General features: G+C 40.4%; 1 protein-coding gene across 1 annotated transcript in view; it reads right to left on the reverse strand.

The window, feature by feature from the left end:
- Nucleotides 1-21,065, reverse strand: part of TRPM6 (transient receptor potential cation channel subfamily M member 6) — a gene marked incomplete at its 3' end in the record, with an annotated part of 102,597 nt that overhangs the window by 14,798 nt on the left and 66,734 nt on the right. The window contains exons 24-32 of the mRNA XM_082302208.1: nt 19,748-19,947; nt 17,360-17,492; nt 14,554-15,689; nt 13,730-13,842; nt 12,702-12,828; nt 11,668-11,765; nt 9,382-9,440; nt 7,809-7,834; nt 5,987-6,037 (exon numbers count right to left, since the gene is read on the reverse strand). Of these exons, the coding sequence (XP_082158334.1) occupies nt 5,987-6,037; nt 7,809-7,834; nt 9,382-9,440; nt 11,668-11,765; nt 12,702-12,828; nt 13,730-13,842; nt 14,554-15,689; nt 17,360-17,492; nt 19,748-19,947 (1,943 nt within the window). The remainder of the gene's footprint in view (nt 1-5,986; nt 6,038-7,808; nt 7,835-9,381; nt 9,441-11,667; nt 11,766-12,701; nt 12,829-13,729; nt 13,843-14,553; nt 15,690-17,359; nt 17,493-19,747; nt 19,948-21,065) is intronic.

The raw sequence follows: 21,065 nt of genomic DNA on the forward strand, positions 1-21,065 counted from the left end.
GGGGACATAGCTGCTATTTTGCTGAACATGTCCATCAGAATCTGTCGATGTCCATCCTGCCATTTTACTTCTAAGAACAGAATTTCCTAGGCAGGTCTCTAAACCTTATTGTGTTTTACAGCAGGACTGGCCTTCAGGAGGATTTGGATTATCTTCTCCCCTTTCTCAAAAGCTTCCTCTGCTGCGTTGTCTCACAAGTTGATGTCATCCATGTATTGCAAATGTTCTGGAGCCTCACCCTTTTCCAGTGCAGTCTGGATCAGACCAAATACTGATGTATTTGCATCAGGCAAATACTGTGGCTGTATTTCCACTTCTTGGGCAGCTGGTTCTGGGTGTACTGGACATCCCTCCAGGTGAAAGCAAACTGTGGCCTGCCCTCTGCTTCTAAAGGAATTGAGAAAAACCCATTTGCAATATTGATGGTGCTACCACTTGATTGCCTTGGGCTCCAGTTCATACTGAAGTTCCAGCATGTCTGGCACAGCAGTGCTCAGTGGTGGTGTGACTTCATTCAGGCCATGGTAGTCCACTGTCATTCTCCATTCTCCAGTGGACTTACACACTGGCCATATATGTTAAAGAGTGAGCCAGTCTTGCTGGCCACTCCCTGGCTCTCCAGTTCAGGAATCACTCATGGATGGGGGTCCTGGTTGGTGTGATATTGCCAACACTGCATTGTTGTGGTAGCCATCAGTACCTGTTCTTCTTCAGCCCTCAGCCATCCCACAGCAGAAGGTCCTCTGAGAGACCAGGCAAGGTGTTCAGCTGTCTGATTTCCTCTGTCTCTACAGCTCTCCCAAAAGCACAACAAAGCCCTTTTGGGTCTTTGAAATACCCTTTCCTGAGGTAATCTGCTCCAAGGATTCATGAGGCCTCTGTGCCAGTCACGATGGGGTGTTTTTACTGTTCATTCCCAGTCAGGGTTCTTCACCTTCCAGTAGTCAGCTGTTGGGACCCCCCTGTCACCCCAGAAATAGAGATGGGTTGTGCCCCTACATATCTTGATGGCATCAGGGTACACTGTGCTCTAGGGTCAACTAAAGCACAGTACGGTTGTATGTCTGATGTGTCAGGCCATGAGATTCACACAATCCAATAGATCTGATTGTCCCCTTCCCCCATTTGGCTGGAGGAAGGACCCCTCTAACTCTGGTCATAGTAGTCATGGTTCACTTGTAAATATGAGCTGGAGGATTGGAATATGTCCCTTCAAGAGGACTGGAAGTAATATCAGCCCTTCTATTCTGTCTGAGGGCTTGCCCACTGGCAACTGGAGTGGTGTTTGGTGGTTGTTCTTCCTCTCAACTCACATACCCATGCTGCCAGGTCAGAGGTGGGGTTTCCATCCCACTTCCTCATGTCCTCTCCATGGTCACACAGCAAAAACCACAGATTACCTCGCGGTGTGTACCCTCCCTTGAGCAGGGGGCTGCTTGCTCCCAATAGCAGAGACTCTGGTCCATACTAGTAGAGCACGGAAAATTTTCTCTTTAACTTGCTCAATGCGATACTAAGCAAGTTCACAGATGATACAAAACTGGGAGGAGCTGCTGACTCCCTCAGAGGCAGGGAGGCCCTGCAGAGAGACCTTTCCATAGCTGAAGTGCAGGTCAGTAGGGAGGAAAAAAAGGTGATCTTCATATTGCCAGCGTTGGGTAGTCACCTTTCCCTCACACTTGACAGGCGTCACCTCTGAGAGTTTCTGTCCTCTTCCCAATCCCCTTGTCAATGCCCACACCCTGGGATAGGGATCCCAATAGGATTGTTTGGTTTCACTTCCATCTAGTTCCATATCGTGGGCCACAACATCCCAGCATCAGAGCAGCCAGGTCACCAGGGGCTCTCCTGACTAGTGGGTGAAAATTGTTTGCATACCTTGCAGCTCACCTAGGGATTGATTTTCTCTGGTCCTGCTTCCTGTTCTGAGGGCCCTGCTTCCTCTTCATCCCTCAGTATGCAAACTGGTTTGGCTTGAATTTCTTCTTCTGTATAGGAGCAACTGCTACCAGCATGGGTAGTTCCTCTGGTTCACCTGCAGTTTGAGTGGCCCCAGTGCCTATTGTTCTGCTTTCCTGCTCTTCCCCCTGAGGGTGCTTTCTAGTATTGTGAGCAGTGTCTGATAAACAATAGCCAGGGCCCTGCACACTGCAGAACTTTTCGTCTCTCTGGAGCTGCCACAGCATTTTTCTTTCAAATATTCTGCCACTTCATCAGGGTCCTGTAGTTGTTCAGGGGAAAACTTCCAAGCCATTGGAGCAGAATAATCCTTCAGAAGCTGGCCCATTTTCTCCCACATTACAGGCCAATCATGACTATCCACCCTCAGGGTAGATCTCTGAAAGACCCTCCTAAGAATCCCTTTTTCTAATCAGGGTGCAAAACTGTACGAAGAGACCTGGCAGACTTAGCAACAAGATCATGCTTTCCTTAATATTCAAAGGGAATTCAAAATTCTCAAGCACTGTTGTAACAGACCTCAAGGAGAAAAAGGGGGTGAAAAGCTGGGAAAAATAATCTTTCCCTGTTCTGCTAACAGGCTGGGTACAATTGTTATAGAAACACAGAATCACAGAATATGCTGAGGGACCCAACAGGAAGCAGACCCATCAGGATCAAGTCTGACTCCTAGCCCTGTGCCTCAGAGTCATACTGTGTGCCTAAGAGTGTTGTCCAAATGCTTCATGAACTCTGACAGGCTTGGTGCTATGACCACTTCCCTGGGGAGCCTGTTCCAGCACCCAAACACTCCTCAGGTGAAAAACCATTTCCTGATATCCAACCTAAACCTGACTAACTAACCTCTGACTCAGCTCCATGCCATTTCCTCAAATCCTGTCACCAGTCACAAGAGTGAAGAGACCATTGCCTGCCCCTCTGCTTCCCTTTGTGAAGATGTTGAAGACTGCAACGAGGTTTCCCCTCAGCCTCCTCTTCTCCAGGCTGAACAGATCAAGAGACCTCAGCAGCTCCTGACAAGGCTTCCACTCCAGACCCTCCACCATCCTCATGGCCCTCTTTTGCATGATCTCTAACAGCTTAATGTCTGTTTTATATTGTGGTGCCCAAAAGTGCACACAGTACTCAACATGAGACTCCACAGTGCAGAGCAGAGTGGGACAGTTGTGTCCCTCGACCAGCTGGAAATGCTGTGCCTGCTACAGCCAAGGACATGGTTAATGGTTTCCCAAAGGTAGTGCCTGAGGGACAGGTAGGAGACCAACACTGAATACACATCACAAGTTACTCTCTTTGCCCTTGAGGTTATAGTATCGTAAGCTGATATCACACAGTTCAGCAACAAAGCAATCCTGATCCCTCTCCCTGCTCTGAAAACGAGCACCTCAATGGGCACATGGTGCATATACTGAAATGTACAGGGTTAGGTTACAACACTGTGACATACCTAATACAACAAATACTTAGATCAAATTTGTTTCCAACCCACTCTTACCCTATCTGTTGTTATCTCAGCTCTTCATGTTTCACATGGAACACCAAATAAGGTTGCTGTGGTTTAGGAATGGTGTTCATCAGTTTAGTGTTCCCACTGAAACATACCAGACCATGCACTGCTCATTCACTTCCCCCCTCACCCTCCCCCTCCTCCCAGTAGTAGGATGAAAAGGATTGGAAACACAAAAGTTAAAAACTGTGGGTTTAGATAAGATCAATTTACTGGAAACAGCAATGAAATAGGAAAATGAAAGTAACAGCAGCAATATTAATAACAGAGGGCACAAGAGAGGCGAACAATTCACGTGTGAATACTTACTACACGGAAACCTGCAACAAGTGTAGAATAACCTCCAGGTCCTAGCCATGCCCCCTCCTGGCCAGAACCAGGGTACTGACCCATCAAATCTCACAAACGTCAGCTGCTGCTCCTTTCTCTATTCAAGAATTCCCTCCTTCCAAAGGAACAGGCTCTCTGAGAAAGCCCATTGCACCCTGCCTAGAATGACTTCTGCTATCTCCTCATCCTCCTCCTTTCACAAAGGGCTGCTGCTGCATCCTGCTCCTGCCAGCTCCAGTGCAGCAACACTCACACTGTGCTGATGAGATGCCTTCACCCCAACTACCTTCATTGTCTGTCTTGTCAGGCATAGAAGCACCTGGAGATTTAGCAAGGTATGATAGGAAAATCCAAACTTCCCCTGCAAAGACTAGTGTTTCTTCATTCAGGCTCTTTACCAAAAAATATCAGTAACATTATTATACCTCCCTAACTGGCAGCTTGTTTCTCAGGCAAACACCTTCAAAACTTCAGAGAGTCAAGCAAATATTTATGGATTTGTTCTCACAATGACTAAGTTGTCAGGAAGGGGGAGAGAGTGTAAAGTAAGGCACAAAGAGAGTAAGACTGAAACTAGGAGGCAACTTGGATGCTACGATTCTGATGTCTAATATCCCTATTGAATGGTTGAAGGCAAGCAAAACCATCATCCAAAGCCTAGAGTGAGCCACAGCAGAGCTGTGTTTCTCTGCAGAGTGACCAAAAAGCCATGGTGACAAACTCTGGAGCTTATGGAATTTATGGAGCTTGGGCATAATCTATCCTTATTTTAAGATTATTTCTTTGGGCAAAATTTAATTAGAGATTACTGAGTCCAGAAGGGCAGACTAAAGAGCACACATGAGACATCCACCCCATGAATTGGGGTCCTCATTTGAGAAGATCTGCACTTCATACTCCAGTTCAAGGTTTGTTTATATGTACCAAATTCAACAGGAATTGGTTACTGTGTCTGAATGGTTTCGGAGCACGGACTGAAAAAACAAGATCTTCCTTTGGTACTGCACTAAGAGCACACTCTGATCATGAAATCAGTGCGTAGCAGAAAGAAGGATGTGAACAGAGGAGCTGCTAAAATCTATGCCATCTATCAGACCCTGCCAGCAGTTGCTCTAGGACTTTGAAAAGCCATGCGACATGGACTTGCAGCAGCTGCCAAACTTGGGACGAAGGATCTGGTTCTTTTGGGTGTGCAGAGAGGCAGAATTATATTTGCTTGCTCAAAATAATGGCAAGAATAACACAAAAGCAATATATGGTACAGAATTCTAGTGCTGAATTTGTGGGCCTAGTTGGCTAAATTCTGTCCTAATCTTCCTGAGGAAAGAAAGCCTACACTGAAAACCTCTGAAGACATTTGTTAACTCATAAGAGAAACCACTTCCATCTGTGCTAAAAGTCCAACCTCATCTCAAATAGCATCCCAGACAAGTAACAAATCAATCACTGCAACAGTGCCACCATGCCAGAGAAATTTCTTCTGTACAGTTGATTGCAAGCCAGGAGGTGCAACTCCCAGTGAAAACTGTGTAGATCTTGAATTTAAGGAGGCTGCTAATACTGCTGATTTATTCCAGCCCTGCGTGTAACGGACGCCCAGTCCTGTGGGCAATGGTGACATCTACTGGCAATCCCTGCTCTGTTCTCCTCCTGGAAAAACTGACATCCAGGCATTCTGGGAAAACCTGTGCGCGCTAAACTCAGGGAAAGGCAGGGCTGCAGGCAATTAGCATTCAAAGCATTTATTCCCTGACAGATTTCCAGGAGTTCATAGATATACAAACACAGATTAAGTAGTACAGGACCAATTAACTGAAGAAAAGAATTCCAGACAGTACAAAGGAGGATTTGGGTGGTGTGAGGGGACTGACAGCTATGAAAAATGAGTGCTGCCTCTGCCCCCTCAGGAATCCGACCTGTATTCATGATTTCCACTGGTATTTTGAGAGTGATTATCTACATCCTGCTCTGGATTTGCCATAAATACCCAGAACAAAGCAATTATCAACAAGAAAAAATTCAATAATTCTCTCATTTAAGTGTCAGACATGAATTAACACAGAACCTTCTTAGAAGTGGGCAATTGTGCACGTCCTCAAAATGAAAATCACAGTCGATGACAACCGGAGAACTAATGTTCTTTTTAATTTCTTAAATTTCTCAGCTGTCTTTCTGGTGCCTTCTGCTTACCTGAGTAGTGAAGATGCAAATCTTGAGATGTTTTCAAGCAGGAGAAGATTTCTGAAATAATGTTTAAAGGATTGTTGTATTAATTATTATAAGAGACACAAATGTATGATTTTTTAGTTCCTTCCATCCCAGAGTTTGTCACAAAACAGATTAATCAGAATTGCTGGCTCGGTATTCTAAAGAGGGGAATTACTAATGGGCTTTAACTACATTATGATGTACTGTATATTGGCAAATTTCAGTTATCAGTGTAATATAGCCAGATGACTTATTTATTCAAGGAAATGGTAGGAAAAATGAGATATTAACCTCAAGGACATGTTAAGCCAGTTAGACCCCCTGGGATATCAAAAGCACTTTGCTATCCACCATGCTTCATGGCCTCCCAAAGACATGAGTTTTCCAACTCCATCCTCAGCTATTAAGCATTCCATGAACTGTACTATTGCACCGAAGTTATAATAATACTGTCCCATTAACCCACAACATCCAAACTGCTGTTAAAATATAAGCTGACAAACATCTTCTGTGGTTACATATTTAACAGGCTCAGACAAATCAAATTTGGTCCAAAAATCTTTGCTTTATAAAAAGCCTTTTTAATACAACCAAGAATAATGAACACATTTTCATTAACTAGATGAAATAATTTTGTTCACCTGGAAAACCATCCTTCAAAATACCAGATTTCAGTATATATATATATACACATATATGTACACTGTACTACTCTTAATTTTCAAAATATGAGATAATCAGAACAATGTTTATCAAAATTTTTGAACTTTACACTTTTCTTCTTGGTGTATTCTATTTGCTTTTACTCCCTCATCTAGTGAAAGAGATCCTAAATGAAAACATCTATGGATATTGGGGAAGAGTCAGCATTTTCACTCCCCTTAGTGATTCAAAGTCCTCGGTGCTTTCTTTCTTGCTCGACTCATCTACTTTTGCAGCATTTTGTATCTTGCAAAAAGCAAAACATGAAAAGGGGCCTTTTGAGAATGAGAAAACTGGATTTTAATCAAAACAATGGTGTCCTCTAGAGACCAGCCCTACAACTCACTGCTTGCAGCAGAATGCTTCAGCACTGCAGTGCTTTGTGCACAGATGGACCTGCAAAGAGCAGCACTTAAAATGGAGATAAAACTAGGAGCAACTTATTTCTGCACCACAGCTAATCTCAAAAAGAATAGATGGCCAGCTGCTCAGCCTCTTACAGCTAAGAATCATGCCAGGAAAACTGGGAGACAGACTAAAACACAACAAATATCTGTGATGTTTACTAACACTCTGCTTTTGAGGAACAAAGTTATTCCTCACTAAAACCTTGAATTTCTTCATTGGACATTTCATAATAAATTCAGTCCTTCACAGATTTCAGAATTCCAGGTAAACAACAAAAAGAGAGATATTACACAAAATTGCAACTTGAAAAATCAAGCATACATTAAAAATCTTATCATCTATCTTCAGACATACACCCTGGTTTAACACAGGAAATCACTTAGACTGTAAGGGATCAAAGCAGCAGCATCTTAAAGAGTTTCTTCCTGCTGAAAGGACAACATTACTGGGCAGACTAGAGTAAAATAAATTATTTTCTTTTAAGATTATGCAGTTGTTATAAGAAAAACATGTGTCTCATGAAAGAAATCTTTCACTTTGAAGTATAGATTAGTTACTGACACATGAAACAATATCTGCGCTATAATCCTCAACTATAGTAAATTAACTTCTATTTGGATTTTGTGCTTCAGAATTGTCAGCGTGAGAATTGCAGATGGGAATTAAAATGAGTGACAAGCAATGCAAAACTTACTGTCAGTTTCCTCTGGAGTTCTCAATCTGTTTAAAAGCAAATATTTGATATTTTAATCCAACATTTCTGTCATTAAGTTAACAGTGGATCACATGTAAATAGATGTGACTCAGCAATCATAAAGCAAAATAACCCTCAGTGCAACTTCGTTCAACACAACCATCACCAAACAATCTTCAGGAACTGAAGAACTGACACATTTTTCTACATGTTTCTTTCTCTGCTTTATGTTGAGCTGCTCTTGAGTCTGCACTGCTGTTCACATCTTTTACACTGGAGTAACAGTATCAGTTACAGACCTTTCAATGGCTTGCATAACTGTTCATTTTTTTAGTCAATGCCGAGATGTATTAACAGCTACTTATGTCATTACCATTACTTGTACAAAGACATACTTCTTAAATTGGTGGTTCTTTGGATTAACAGGTCTGCTTACAAAAAGACTACTGCATCAGCATTAATATTAAAGCAGTCTTTGTTGCAGAACAAAGATGTGATTCGCCTCGTAGACCAGAGATACCCCACCGAAGACAACAGATTGAGTTATTCAGGCCACCCAACAGCCTCTATGTCCTGCTGGTAAGTGTGCAGTTTGCCTGCCATCCATAAATGATGGGGTGTAAAAAAAAAAAAAAATACCCTAAAAAACCCCAAACCACAACAACAGCAGAACACCCAGCCGCCCCCCACACACACAGCATGCATACAACCCCAAAAAACAGAGTAACTTTTTTTCTCCTCTCTCCATGGTGAAATCACATAGGCTGTGACAGCTTTCTAGTATCTTCTACTTATTATATATGCAGTGCTGCAAAGAAAAGCAAGAGAGATCTAGAAGAAATTTGTGGAAATAGGAAAGAAAGGGAAAAGGAACATACAGACAGCACTGCATGTAGCAAAAATACTAATACCATGATAATGATTAATCAAGTTGGGAAAAAAAATTTAAAACCCCACAAGAAAATGGAAACCACTTGTGAAACCTTTATACTTTCACTAAATGCAATCAAAGCTTAATAACTTCTGAAAACACATAAAGAAAATTAAGCTAAATATTTTGTAAATATGTAACTCAGCACAAAAGAGATGAATCAGTGAATGAGAGAAGTTTTCAGGAGCTGCTAGCATTGTAATTATTAAAAAATAGAACATGCAATTACACAGCAAAAGCAAATGCAACTTTTCGTGCCGACTAGATTGCAAAAAATGATTAATTAAAGATGTTATGGTCATAGAACTACAGAATCACCACAGAATCATAGAATTATTAAGGTTGAAAAAACCTTGTAAATCATCAAGTCCAGCTGTCATCTTTGTGACTGAATTAGAAAATTCAATTATTGTTAGAATTGGAAAGGGTGTCTATTCCACCTAAAATGATACACTTTGTTTAAGTGGATCTCCTTTATCTCCATTAATAAGGCTTCCTTGAAAGGAACTTAAACAAACTCAATTGCCTTTACTCTCCATTTCTCATTAATTTCTCATCCTAAGTGTATTGCAGAACTGGAGAGTACAGACATCTCTTTCTGAAAACATGTGATGAGTATCTTAATATACTAATAATACATACGAGGAGTTCTTGTTCAGATTACTCTTCTTCGAGTTTCCAAATACGCTATTACTCGAATCCTGAAAAAAGAGAGATACTTTTACTGGTAAAATATGCACATCTTTATCATATACATGGTGCACAGCTCAGGAAAGTACAGTCTTGAGAACAATTGTTGATATGCTTATTGTTGAATAGTGACCCTGACAGGCAGGTGAATCATAGCACTGCCATACCTACACTAAAATGGAACTGATTTGCTCACATAGCAGTTTTCCATGTTGTCTACAGACATTTGAATTAAATATTCAGGTCACCACCTACATCTCAAAACACTCAAAAAGCTTGTTAAGGGTCTTTTAACACGCACAGTATTAGAGAACTTTCTTTTTGTTGGAAAATTCTGATGCAGGGATAGTCTTTACATTTTTTGAAAATAAATTCACTCAAAACTCCTGGAACAGAAGAAGGTAACACACCAAGCAGCTTTCCAGGGATATTTAGATCACATATTTTCCAGGTCTTAAAGAAATACTCAAATAATCTTTTAAACTTCAAGCCATATTAGGAAAAAATGGGCCAGCCAGGTCCTCCTAATGTGGTAGTAAGAAATTGAATTTTTCTTCTGAATACTAGTCAGGCAGATTTCAGTCCTCAAAAGAAGCACACACACACACACACACGCAATAATTCAAGGACAACTAAGTCCAAAGATCAATCAACTGAATTTCAACTTTTAATTTAACCTGAAACTTAACTCACTTCTAATTTTTTTTTAAATTTCTCTCATATTTTGAAATTGTAGCTTGCTTTGAAGATGAAAAAATCATTAACAAAACCTTCCTAGACACTCCTTTGATTTGCTCCCTGCTACCTATCAAGAAAGCTTCACTTTCGGAGAGATACATATCTTTAAAATACATCATTCTCCAAGTGAAACATTTGGATGCAGCAACTTTGTTACATCTCAGTGATAAAGATAAGCTTTCATAGTCCAGAGAGCACTTAAGGAGAGGCATAACAGTGCAGTGGATACTGGAGACTGTACCTTGGAAGAATAAATAACTTGAAGTTGGTGTTTCAGAAGCGACTGGTTTCAGCCTAACTCCAACATTGCTGTTAATCATGGTTGGAATGGTTTTTTTACAATTTTAAAAATCTCACACTTGAGTTTTATCCAAATACATCTTGATATAAGATTTGAAGCACCAGATTACTTGGTTCCCTCACACAGTTTTCCTGACTTTACTTTTATTTTGCCTGGCTGATCCTGTGTTTCACATTTCAAAGATTTATTGATTTAGAGTCTGAGTTGGGTTTTACAGAATACAAAATCAGTAAATTTATTTCTATTTCGCTCTCTCATCACTTTTTCCTACAAAACCCCATCTTTTTTATTCCTTTAAAAAAAAAAAAAAAAGATAACATTTTCAGTGAAAAATAAGCTAGCCTTTGAAAGATCTCCATTTTAATAACCAAAAGTGCTCCAAGTAAAATCAGCAAGGAAGGGTGCTTTGGTGCTCTTGAAAAGGAGGAGGAAAGCATTCTTTCACATTTCCTTTTCTTAACTTATTCTTTGTTAATTTCCTTTCATTTCTCTGAAAATTTCTATAAAATTTAAAGAATGGTACATTTTCTTCTATTAGCTATACCATTTCTTCTATTAGCTACAGAAATTTAAAACAGATAGTAGTTTCCACAATCCAGATTCCTGCTCAAGTCTCCAGGAAACATAAATTGGTCTAGCTCCATCAAATTCAAGGAGCCTATGTTGGTTCACACAGGAAAAGGACCTTTAGATTACAGAGCTGCAGATTAATTCTTGTAAGTAATAAAATATGGTGTTTATAAGACAATGGTTAAGAAATCTATGCTTTGCAATTATTATCTGTATTTAACTACCCCTTTGCAAGAAATAACTTCGTGATGAAGTGAGTGCTATGTAGCTAACTTTCCAAAATTTGCTTCTAATCCATTCTGCCCAAAAGTTCAAGACCAAGTTTTGTGCTTTCATTGCCCAATGAAACATCCACATGTCATTTGTGACTAAATTAATGCTCAGAATTACTCAAAGATTCAATAATTTAATGTCCTATTTCAATAATCTTAGTAGAGTCTTAGCAGCTGTTAAATTATTCATTTACTTCCACACATACACTGTGCCAGCAGACAACAAAGTTTTTCATCTCTCAAAGAAGTATGTTATGACAAACAAACCCTATTGGCAAATCCAGGGATGACTGTAGAGCTACTCTGGACTTATCCCAGCCAAAATTATGGAGTAGGATGTGTAATCCTAGGTCTTACCTCTTGAGAATGCCTCAGGTAGTCACAGAATGGTATGGTATGCCTACCAATATCTTGATTTTTAATCTTCTGGTGCTTGTAATGGAGGCGTTCCAAACCTAGCCAAAAGAGAAGACGTCAGTTATTTCTAGAGGGTAGATTAACAGCTCTATCACTATAAACTAAGTAGCTATGCAGTGCTATAAAATAAACACCTATGTACCATATTGTCCCAGCAAAAGCGTAATGGTTTAAAAAAAATTACAGAGTTTCATAGGGTTAAAACTGAGTATTTCCACTCTTTTTCAGCAGACTTTGGAGTACAGCCCTCCTCAGACCATGTGGTACTGAGTCACAGCACTGCCTGGTACTTCTCCCAGCAGCTCGCAGGATGAAACCAGTGAGCCACATCACAGCAAAGTTGAAAGATGAGATGAATAATGCCCAGAATTTCTGAGAATGAAAGAGATGGAGAATTACTAAATGAAGAGTAAGAATGTCATTCCTTTTCACTCCAAAAGAGACAATACAGAGTTCATTTCTTCCTTTTGGAGGATGTTTTTCTGAGCAATGAGAAATGAATAATGCAGACAGAGGATCTGCCAATAAATACAGTATCACAGCACAGCCCGTGAGGATAAATGCACAGCCCGTGAGGGTAAATGTCCTGAAAAATTCTGACTTTATTTTTTGCAATTAGCCAGGATGCCACTTTAGAAGATGTCACTTAAGAAGATACTTCAGGAGAGGAGACAAAGACATCATTCTTCTTGCTTCCTACTAGTTCCTGAGGATTAGCACTCTGCTATCTCCCATGGAAGACATGCAGTGGTCCCAGAAAGATTCAACTGGCCTTCCATCCAACCCATGACTCTTTTGCCTTTTCAATGTTGCATCAAATAATCAGGACATGCATGCCTGCAAACTAAGTCTAATTTTATGAAAATTATGCCCTGAGGTGAAAATGGTGGATAACACTTTGATTTTTTGAATTCTATTTACTGCTTCTTTTTAAAAGCTGTTCTGAAATTCACTGTTCGCAACACGTGACATACTTAGCTGACTGAAATTAGACACAGTGAGCCAATTCTTGCTGTGTTTCTCTTGCTCATCCCAGACACTGATCTCTGCAGGCTCTGAGTTCACTTGAGTGTTCTGCGGACAATCATCCACTCTAATCACCTGCCAAGACACAGACAAAACAATACTGAATTTACAAGTTGACTAGCATCTCTGCAGTTCCTCTGACAGCAAATGATGTGGCCTTTCAGAGCATCTCTGAGACACCAATGACTGAATGCACTGAGAAACAGATTTTCCCATTTTTGTTACAAGCTGCAGAAGACGGGTAGCTCTTGTCTAGTAAGTACTACGGATGAAAGATCTCACACTAGCTGAAGGTATTTGAACCTTGAGACCTAATACCTTCAGAGATATTAGATTTCAAAGTTCAAGTCTAAGATCCTTTGCTGACCTGAGCATCTTACATAAACAAACCAGTCTTCGGCATTCATCTCATTGAACAGATAAATCACAGACCATAGAAATTTCTTTATAGTTCTAGAAATAGATTTTTATTTATGAACACACAGACACAGTTGCAAAAATTGCCCCATACATATGACACAATCAATATACTTTCTGCAATGTGCTAAATGCTTGATGGATTCAGAGAAAAGTCTATGGGACTCTTGCAGGCAGGAGACAACATTATGAGGCCTAATCTACTTGAGTACAGTTGTATACCCCCTGGGTATGGTCACTCCTTAAGTCTATCCTAGATCATATGAAGCCTCCACAAGTTCTCACAACAGCTGAAGTGCAAGGACCCATCTATGCTTGTGTAAAATCAGTATCATCACAGTATACCAAAGTCCCTGTATGTCAGCAAGTTCAAAGAAGAAATCCCACATATCCAGAAGAAAAGGAAAATTGAAACAAAGCTAGACACACACCAGAGATGCTCCAGTTTGTGTGAAGCATTTTAATGTATACATTTTCAACTACACCACTCTGCAGAACTGCTCTTAAGGAATGAAAAAGACAATTTTGAGATACACAATTCTCTTGCATCTGCCCATACCGGCACCTGAAGGGGTTTTTGATTCCTCTTTCCTCTCCCAGACTTTCTGTCTCTGTTTTGCTGGTTTGCTTTTGTTGCCTCACTGTGGTGTAGCTCACTGGATCCTAAAGATTCTGCAGGAAAGAGTCAAAAAACACCTTTAAGCTACAGCGTTTCTGTTTACTGAGAGAAAATCTGATAGGACTGAGAATTGGCAGATGTCTAAAGCAATCCTAGAAAGAATTGTTACATCCAAACTGAATACTTGAGCAGTTCAGTGCAAAGATATGCACCATCACAAGACATAAAACAACTGATGTTATCTATCATCCTATACTATTCATAATTAAAACTGGAATCTGATGTATTTTAGCTCTTGGTAAGCAAACTTGGTGGTGGATAGGGAGGTATTTAAACTGACTACAGAAATGTATGCCTTTTCATTCTCCATACACCCATCTCTGATACTGCTAATGTATTTCTAGGGGATTGTATAATATATTTTGTTTCTTGAAACTCTGTTTTTGCATGCCCAGGCCAAGAGACTTCCCCAGAGTGAGCACAATCCTTCTGTCACCTGGCTGTGTAGCCACAGCCATGGAGATTCCATGAGATGTGGCAAATCAGGGTGGCTGACACATAGGTGTGTTGCAGCTTGGATACCAAGCATACTTCAGATATTCCCAACAACCAGACCCACACAAAGAAAGTGAAAGAGTAACTCTGGACTCTCTGCTACTATCCTTCACTGCATCTAATACCTTCTGGGTGCAAATGAAACATTTTTGTAATGACTTGGACTCTCCAGTAGAAGATACTGTACAGGTTTAATGTTTTATAATTACCGCCTACAGCCTTGCAGGTTTTCCCTGATCTCTCTTTCTTGGGGGATGGCAAGCTGTTGCTTCTGCAGAAACTCCAATCCCTCCAGAGTGGGCTGATCCAGAAGGATATGCTTCGTTTCAGCCTGTTCTGAGAGATACTGCTGCTGAGACATGGCTTGTCGGAGTTGTAGGAGAAGGACTTTGAATCACTTAACTGGACATGCCTGGCAGGATTATTCTGGCAATTGTTGTCCCTGTCATAGGAGGAACGTATGTACAGGGCTTTCTTCTTTGAATCTGAGATGAAAACTCCTTTTTCATCACCTTCAGAGAATCCCCAGTTCACATAGCCACCTTCAATTTCTTCCCTGTCATGACAGGGGGGTGCTGCACTTTCTTCAATATCCAGAGGTAGCTGGAGATCAAGAGGATGAGCAGCCTCCGCAGTATTAGTCTTTTCTGATGGCAAATGAATAACAAAGTCTCTCTGGCTCCACTGATAACCTTCTGTCTCTTTTCCAAGGAGACTGACACTTGGCAAGTTTTGCTGAACCACAATGCTACTTTGCAGGTTATCTTTGAATGCTTCATCCTTGTACTTGGCAGGAGTGCTCAAAAAGGAAAAATTTAAGGTGACATCCTCAGAAAAAGACCCTCCCTGATGGTCAGGGGGCACCAGCAAAAACTGCCCATACCTGGGAGTTGACTTAGTCTCAGAGGATACTCCTGAAGTGAGTGTGTCTGTTTCTATTTCTGCCTTTTGAGAGCTGTCTTCTACCATCTTGTTACTTTTAGACCTCAAATGCTTGCACTCTGATGGAGACTGAGTCCTTACCAAGCTCTGTAGGAGGGAGGGGGGCATGCTGTAATAGTGGTCTTTCTTGTCATACAAGCACTCAAGGCTGCTCAAGGTCTTGGAATAGAATGCATTGCTCCAGCTGTGGGGCAGCTTCCTACAGGTTTGATGTTTTGTGTCTGCCAGTAAGGCTTCTTCCACCTTCAAGGTGTCTACAGCTGAAAGCACTTTCAGGATGTCCACTGTCAAGGCAGACAGGTCTTGCAAATGTCCTAGCTGGCTGTCCAGGGAGAGTAAAGACTCCTTGATATAAAATACCTTCTCATGCACTTCTTTAAATTGTTGAAACATCTCTTCCACTCTAAGTAGAAAAAGAAAACATAATTAAAATACTTTGTATCTGTTTGTGAGATGATGAAAGAAACCATTAACACATTTCAAAAAGTCAGTGTTTCAAACAGGGGGGGGAGGGTTTTAATAGTGACTTCCATTCCCATTAATATCCATATTTGGCAAAATCCAGCCTAACTGCCAGTGGGTTTCTCAAGGAAACAGACGTTTTGCTCAAGGAGTATCTATTTTTAAAATTGTTGTTTTCCTACTGATACCCATTAATTGCCATAGAACTACTAAACCAAGGATGGCAGGCTACATTGACTATGGCTGTGAATGAAGTATACTTCTTGTCGGCTGGACATCCTGCATTTTACATTTCTTGTGCAAGCATGAGAAGGGTAAAGCTCACACACACTGCCAGGTACTCTTTAATTCTGCATTCTTCAAATACTGGAGGCTGCTGAGAAACACGTCTTCCCAAGAACATATTTGGCCTCCAGAGCAGATTTTACGCATCTTATGCTATTGGTTACCTTTAGGTAAAATTCAACTACCCAAAAAACCAAAGCCTTTTTTGTTATCTTCGAATCTCCAGTGAAAAGTGCAGGAACTTCTTGGCCTGGAATTACATCATTTTAACCAAATCATTATCTTCATATTTCCTGAAGATACTCTCTGGCGCTTTATCACTAAGACAATGATAAACTACCTGCAGGCAATATGCAGTAGTAATTTCTTTCCTTCGTCACAGAGTAACTAAAATATCTAGTATTAAGGCATTGCTGAATAAAATCAAAGACCAATGTTCCAGAACATTTTATTCATCTAAATTAATGTCGTGCATTGATGTTATGCAATGCTGTGAAGTGTGTTTCAGTTGTACTCAGAAAAAAATTCCTTTCCAGATCTATATTTATCCAGTAAGTGAAACCTTATTGAAGTAATCAATTCTGCAGTTTCTGAACAAAGCTACTTATTTAATTTCTTTTAGAGGGGAGGTTTATTTTTCTTCTGTGTTTAGTTTTAACATGCAGAAAATAAGATTATGAACAGGAAAAGATGCTTTCTCTAGGCAAAACAAATTCGTTAGATGAGATCAGTGTTGGCATTCAGTAAGACTTTTTATAGTGTTCAGTTTTTATAACTCTTCCCATTAAACTTAATGGCAGATTTGCCATTGATTTCAATAGAAAACTAAATTAGGCCAATACTGATCGTTTTGAAACCCTGTTAGTATTTGTGTATTGACATAGTGTAAACCAAGGCACTACATGGCAAATAATTCTACTATGGTTTTCTGGTTGCTTCTGTAAACAGCAATTATACTCAATCACGAGCAATACTTTCACAGTGTACCTACACTAGCAAATTTTAAATAAAATTACATATTGCGTGCTGTTCTCTGGCTTGCTTTTCTAGTGCTACCTGATCTGCAAAAGTGAAACTGAGCAACACCTCTGTGTACCCCTTTAAGCATGTGCACACTGAATGCATCTGGGGATGCAATTCTGTCAGCAAGGCAGATCTGACATACACCTCAAACAGATGCAGATACAGAAACAGATACATTTTCATCAAATTAGCAAGGCCTATGCATGTTCACAGTAGCCATAACCAGCTTCAAAGCATTAGCTTATCAAAGTCTTTTTGTATCAGAAATTTATACAAAGAACATAAATATGCATCAAAACACACCTTTCTGTGGTCAAACGGATCCTCTCACTGCCACTGGAACTCCGGTTTTCATTCTTTTCGTGAAAATAGTCTTCTACACACTGTTCCTCAAAGTCATGGAGTTTCTTTAACTCCTCATCACTCAGGTAGAGCTCTGAAAAAAGGAGGTAGGAATCAGTATGAAGCATGCTGATAATTGCAATCATTTATAAGTATCCATGAGGGAAAAAAAAGAAAAAAAGTACCTGCCAAAAAGCTTGTTTGCACTCCCTCCCTTGACAAGAATGAATCAGGCCTAACTGCATTAATTTGGGCTTGAGCATAAAGACTCAACATGCCAAATACTTGAAAATATGGGAGTTTGTCTTTCCTTACACAGGGAACAAAACCATACTGACAAAATTTCAGTGGACTCCCCTTAAAAGCTGCAAAAATACATATATGAATCACAAATCTGCTCACAAAGATGTACTTTCTCACAAACTTTTTCCTCATTTTGTTGTACATGTGTCACTCACAAGAGTTAGAGATGAATATGTCAAGCTTACAAAAATTTCATTCCAATTTGGCCCAGGCATTCATTTGGAACTAGTCATCTACAACAATTACAGTCCATTCGGGTGCTCAAAGCTGCAAAGCCCTTTTTTTATTTCACCTAATTGATTAATATGTTCATATATATAAAACATTCTGATATTCTTAATAAATGTTCATATGTATAAAACATTAAGATCTTCAGCTCCAAGATTATTGGGGGGAAAAAAACACTCAAAAGTTTAAAACTCCATAACTTGGGCTGCTCATGGTGCTATTCTTCTAGGACACCAAGACTTCTGAGAGAAGAGCTCCATTACAAGAATGTACAAAGAAATGCATATGGTGGAAAGCTGCTTCTCTGATTCAAACTCCACATTTTCCAAGCTCCTCTTTTCTGTCCTTTTTTATGTACCAAAGTCCTCACTGTACTTGCTCAAGAGGTATCTGTTCCAAGCAACAAGGCAGTGTTTGATACAAGGATGTAATACTCAGCTGCAACACACAGCTCAGCAGTGAAGACCCCCACAGTGTTCTGGGGTTCCCCCTCTCACTCCAAATGAGACTTGATCACTTTCCAGGCACTTTTCTCCCCTATTTGAGCTGTGTTTCTTCCTCCAAAATTTTACGCTGTATCTTAGTATTGCTTTTCCACAGAGCGGCCCTGGATCCTTCTTTGTGAAAACCAGTTAGTTATAACAACACCAAAATTAAAGAAAGCTATCAAGCAATGTATAGGTATATAGAATAGGTGCCCAGAGGTGCCTAAACAGAAAAAAATTCTCCTTCTGAGAGAAGTTGTAAGCAAGGCATGAGCTCTCTTCTGTCCAAGGACTTTTAGATGTGCTAAGCAAGGTTTCAGTTTTGCTTTAGCCTAATGTTCATTACAAGACACCTCTATGCTATGTCACTGCCTTATGCTGTGCTTGCACATAAAATAAGCAATGGCACTTCAAAGGCAGCCTGCTGTATCCAATCATGATGGGGGAGCTGAACCTGGGAACAGCAGTACAGCAGTTCAGCATTGATTAGCTAAGCCTGGTTTTGAACTCTCTGAGCATGCCAGATACCTTCAGCATTGCATGTTCAGCAGAGAAAATTCTAAGTGAAGCATAACCGAGACAGGGTCTGCCCACCTCTATTACAAGGCATCAAGGGTGTATGTTGCATCAAAAAGGATGAGGTTGTATAATACTATATACCAATGCTTCCCCCCAATGCTTTTTGAGATACGGTTACAGTCACCAGCCTCTCCTTGTCCCCATTTCCCTGCTTCACCCGCACCACCAAGCCCCACTACAGACTATTCATTTCCACCCCAGTGTCTTGAGGTCCCCTTCCCACAACAGCTCAGGCTACTCCTGGCAGAGCTGGTGACAGTGGGACAGGGAACTGGCATCACTTTAAAGAGGCATTAGGAAGGACCTGGCATGAAGAAGCCCAGGCTGGGAAAAGTGAAGAAGGTAAGGTGCAGTGATAAGCCAATGCACAAAGGGACGGAAGCAGTGAGGAGGTGGGAAGCCCCTATGCTCTCTCTCTGCATCTGCCATCACCAGATCTCATCTATCCTTGGGCTCTGCAGCTGCTTTCCCCAGGTAATGAAAAAGGAATTACTGGTCTTTTCATGACAAACATACAGAAATTTATACCTTCAGTACTGCTTAATTCCTTTTAAAATAAGAAATTATTTATTTCCTACAGAATGAGTTGCTGTCACTTTATTTCAGCTCAGAGTTATGAGGTATCTAGACTGATGCACAGTATGTAGCACAGCAACAGCCAAATACAAAGCAAAGCATTCCTCTTTTTTTTTTGGAACTCAACTCCACAGTGATGGGAGTGATGAAGAACCATTTCTTTTGGCTCCCAGCTTACTTAGTCCAACATCGCCTTCCTCTTGGTCCAACTCATTTGGAGGCTGATGGTGGAAGATGCGGTTTATCAGAAGCCCGATGTGACTCAGGAGGATGAAGGGTGGAGGCAGCCATGGCTTCTCATGGTAGGTCATGATGTAGCGGTAACGGTTGTACTTCCAGAGCTTGTTCGATATGGATTTCAAATCAAAATAAACATTACTGAGGAGAGAGCCACAGAGGGAGAGGGGAAGGAGGGTAAAACACTCATGTGAGGAATACTCCCAATATAGCACAAGACACATATCTACAGATCTAATCTGACACTGAAGGAAAGTCCCATTCCTCCAGTGAGGTAAATCAGCTTAGCAACTTTCATTTAACAGAGCAGCAGCATGTGCCTGCAGGTAGTGCATTGAGAATGAGATCTTCAAAGCTGCCCAACAGATTTGGAGATCCAATTTCCATTCACATTAATGGGAGCTGGGCAAAAGATTTCACTGACGTGGCTTTGAAATCCCAGTCATACCATTTAAACTTTAATACATACCCTAACTGAGAATTCAGCATTGTTTCCCTCTTGGGACTAGATTAAAAGTAGGTGTCAGGCTAAGGGAAGACTGTAACAAAATACTTCTGTGCACTCCCTCTAAAAATATACTTGCTGCAGATGAGCTATTCTTCTGCAGAATACTCATTTGAGCTGTGAAATTATTAAACATGACTGCTGTTGCACTGAATAATTTTCTGTACCTACCATCATAGACCCAAGTATAGGAAAGAAATGTTGTGGTTTCTAGCACTGCAGTTTCAGGTGCACTGTCACACTGCACACCCAGCATACAATCACAAAAACATCAACTCTCTTTCTGAGAGCATAATTAAATGTATTTCTCATACCCACCCATTTCTGGTCCCACTTCTGGAACAATCAAATCACTACACAGAAGATTTAGCATATCATCATTACTAAAGGTTTAATTACAGAAATAATTGAAATAACAATTTCACAGCTGCAAAATAATACATAGTGTGTAAAATAATAGTTTGCTTCCTTGACACAATTTCAGGAAAGGCATTTCTTGTTGGGAGGGGAAATAGAATGAGTTTTGATAGTTCAGTTTTCTTGTATATTAATGACTTATTTTATTAATTTGAATTTTTTTAACCTATAGATGACTTCTTCCCCAGAAATGCTAGAACTATAGGAAAAAATAAAAACCCACTTGGTTTAGGCTGCCTTTTACTAATATTTTCAGAACTTGATCCACTACAAGGGGTTCCTGTTAAAACAGGAAGGGTTAGGACTACTATAAAGACACTGATTAACTACTGTAAGA

This window comes from Coloeus monedula (assembly GCF_965178545.1).
Source record: "Coloeus monedula genome assembly, chromosome: Z".
Classification (NCBI taxonomy): domain Eukaryota; kingdom Metazoa; phylum Chordata; class Aves; order Passeriformes; family Corvidae; genus Coloeus; species Coloeus monedula.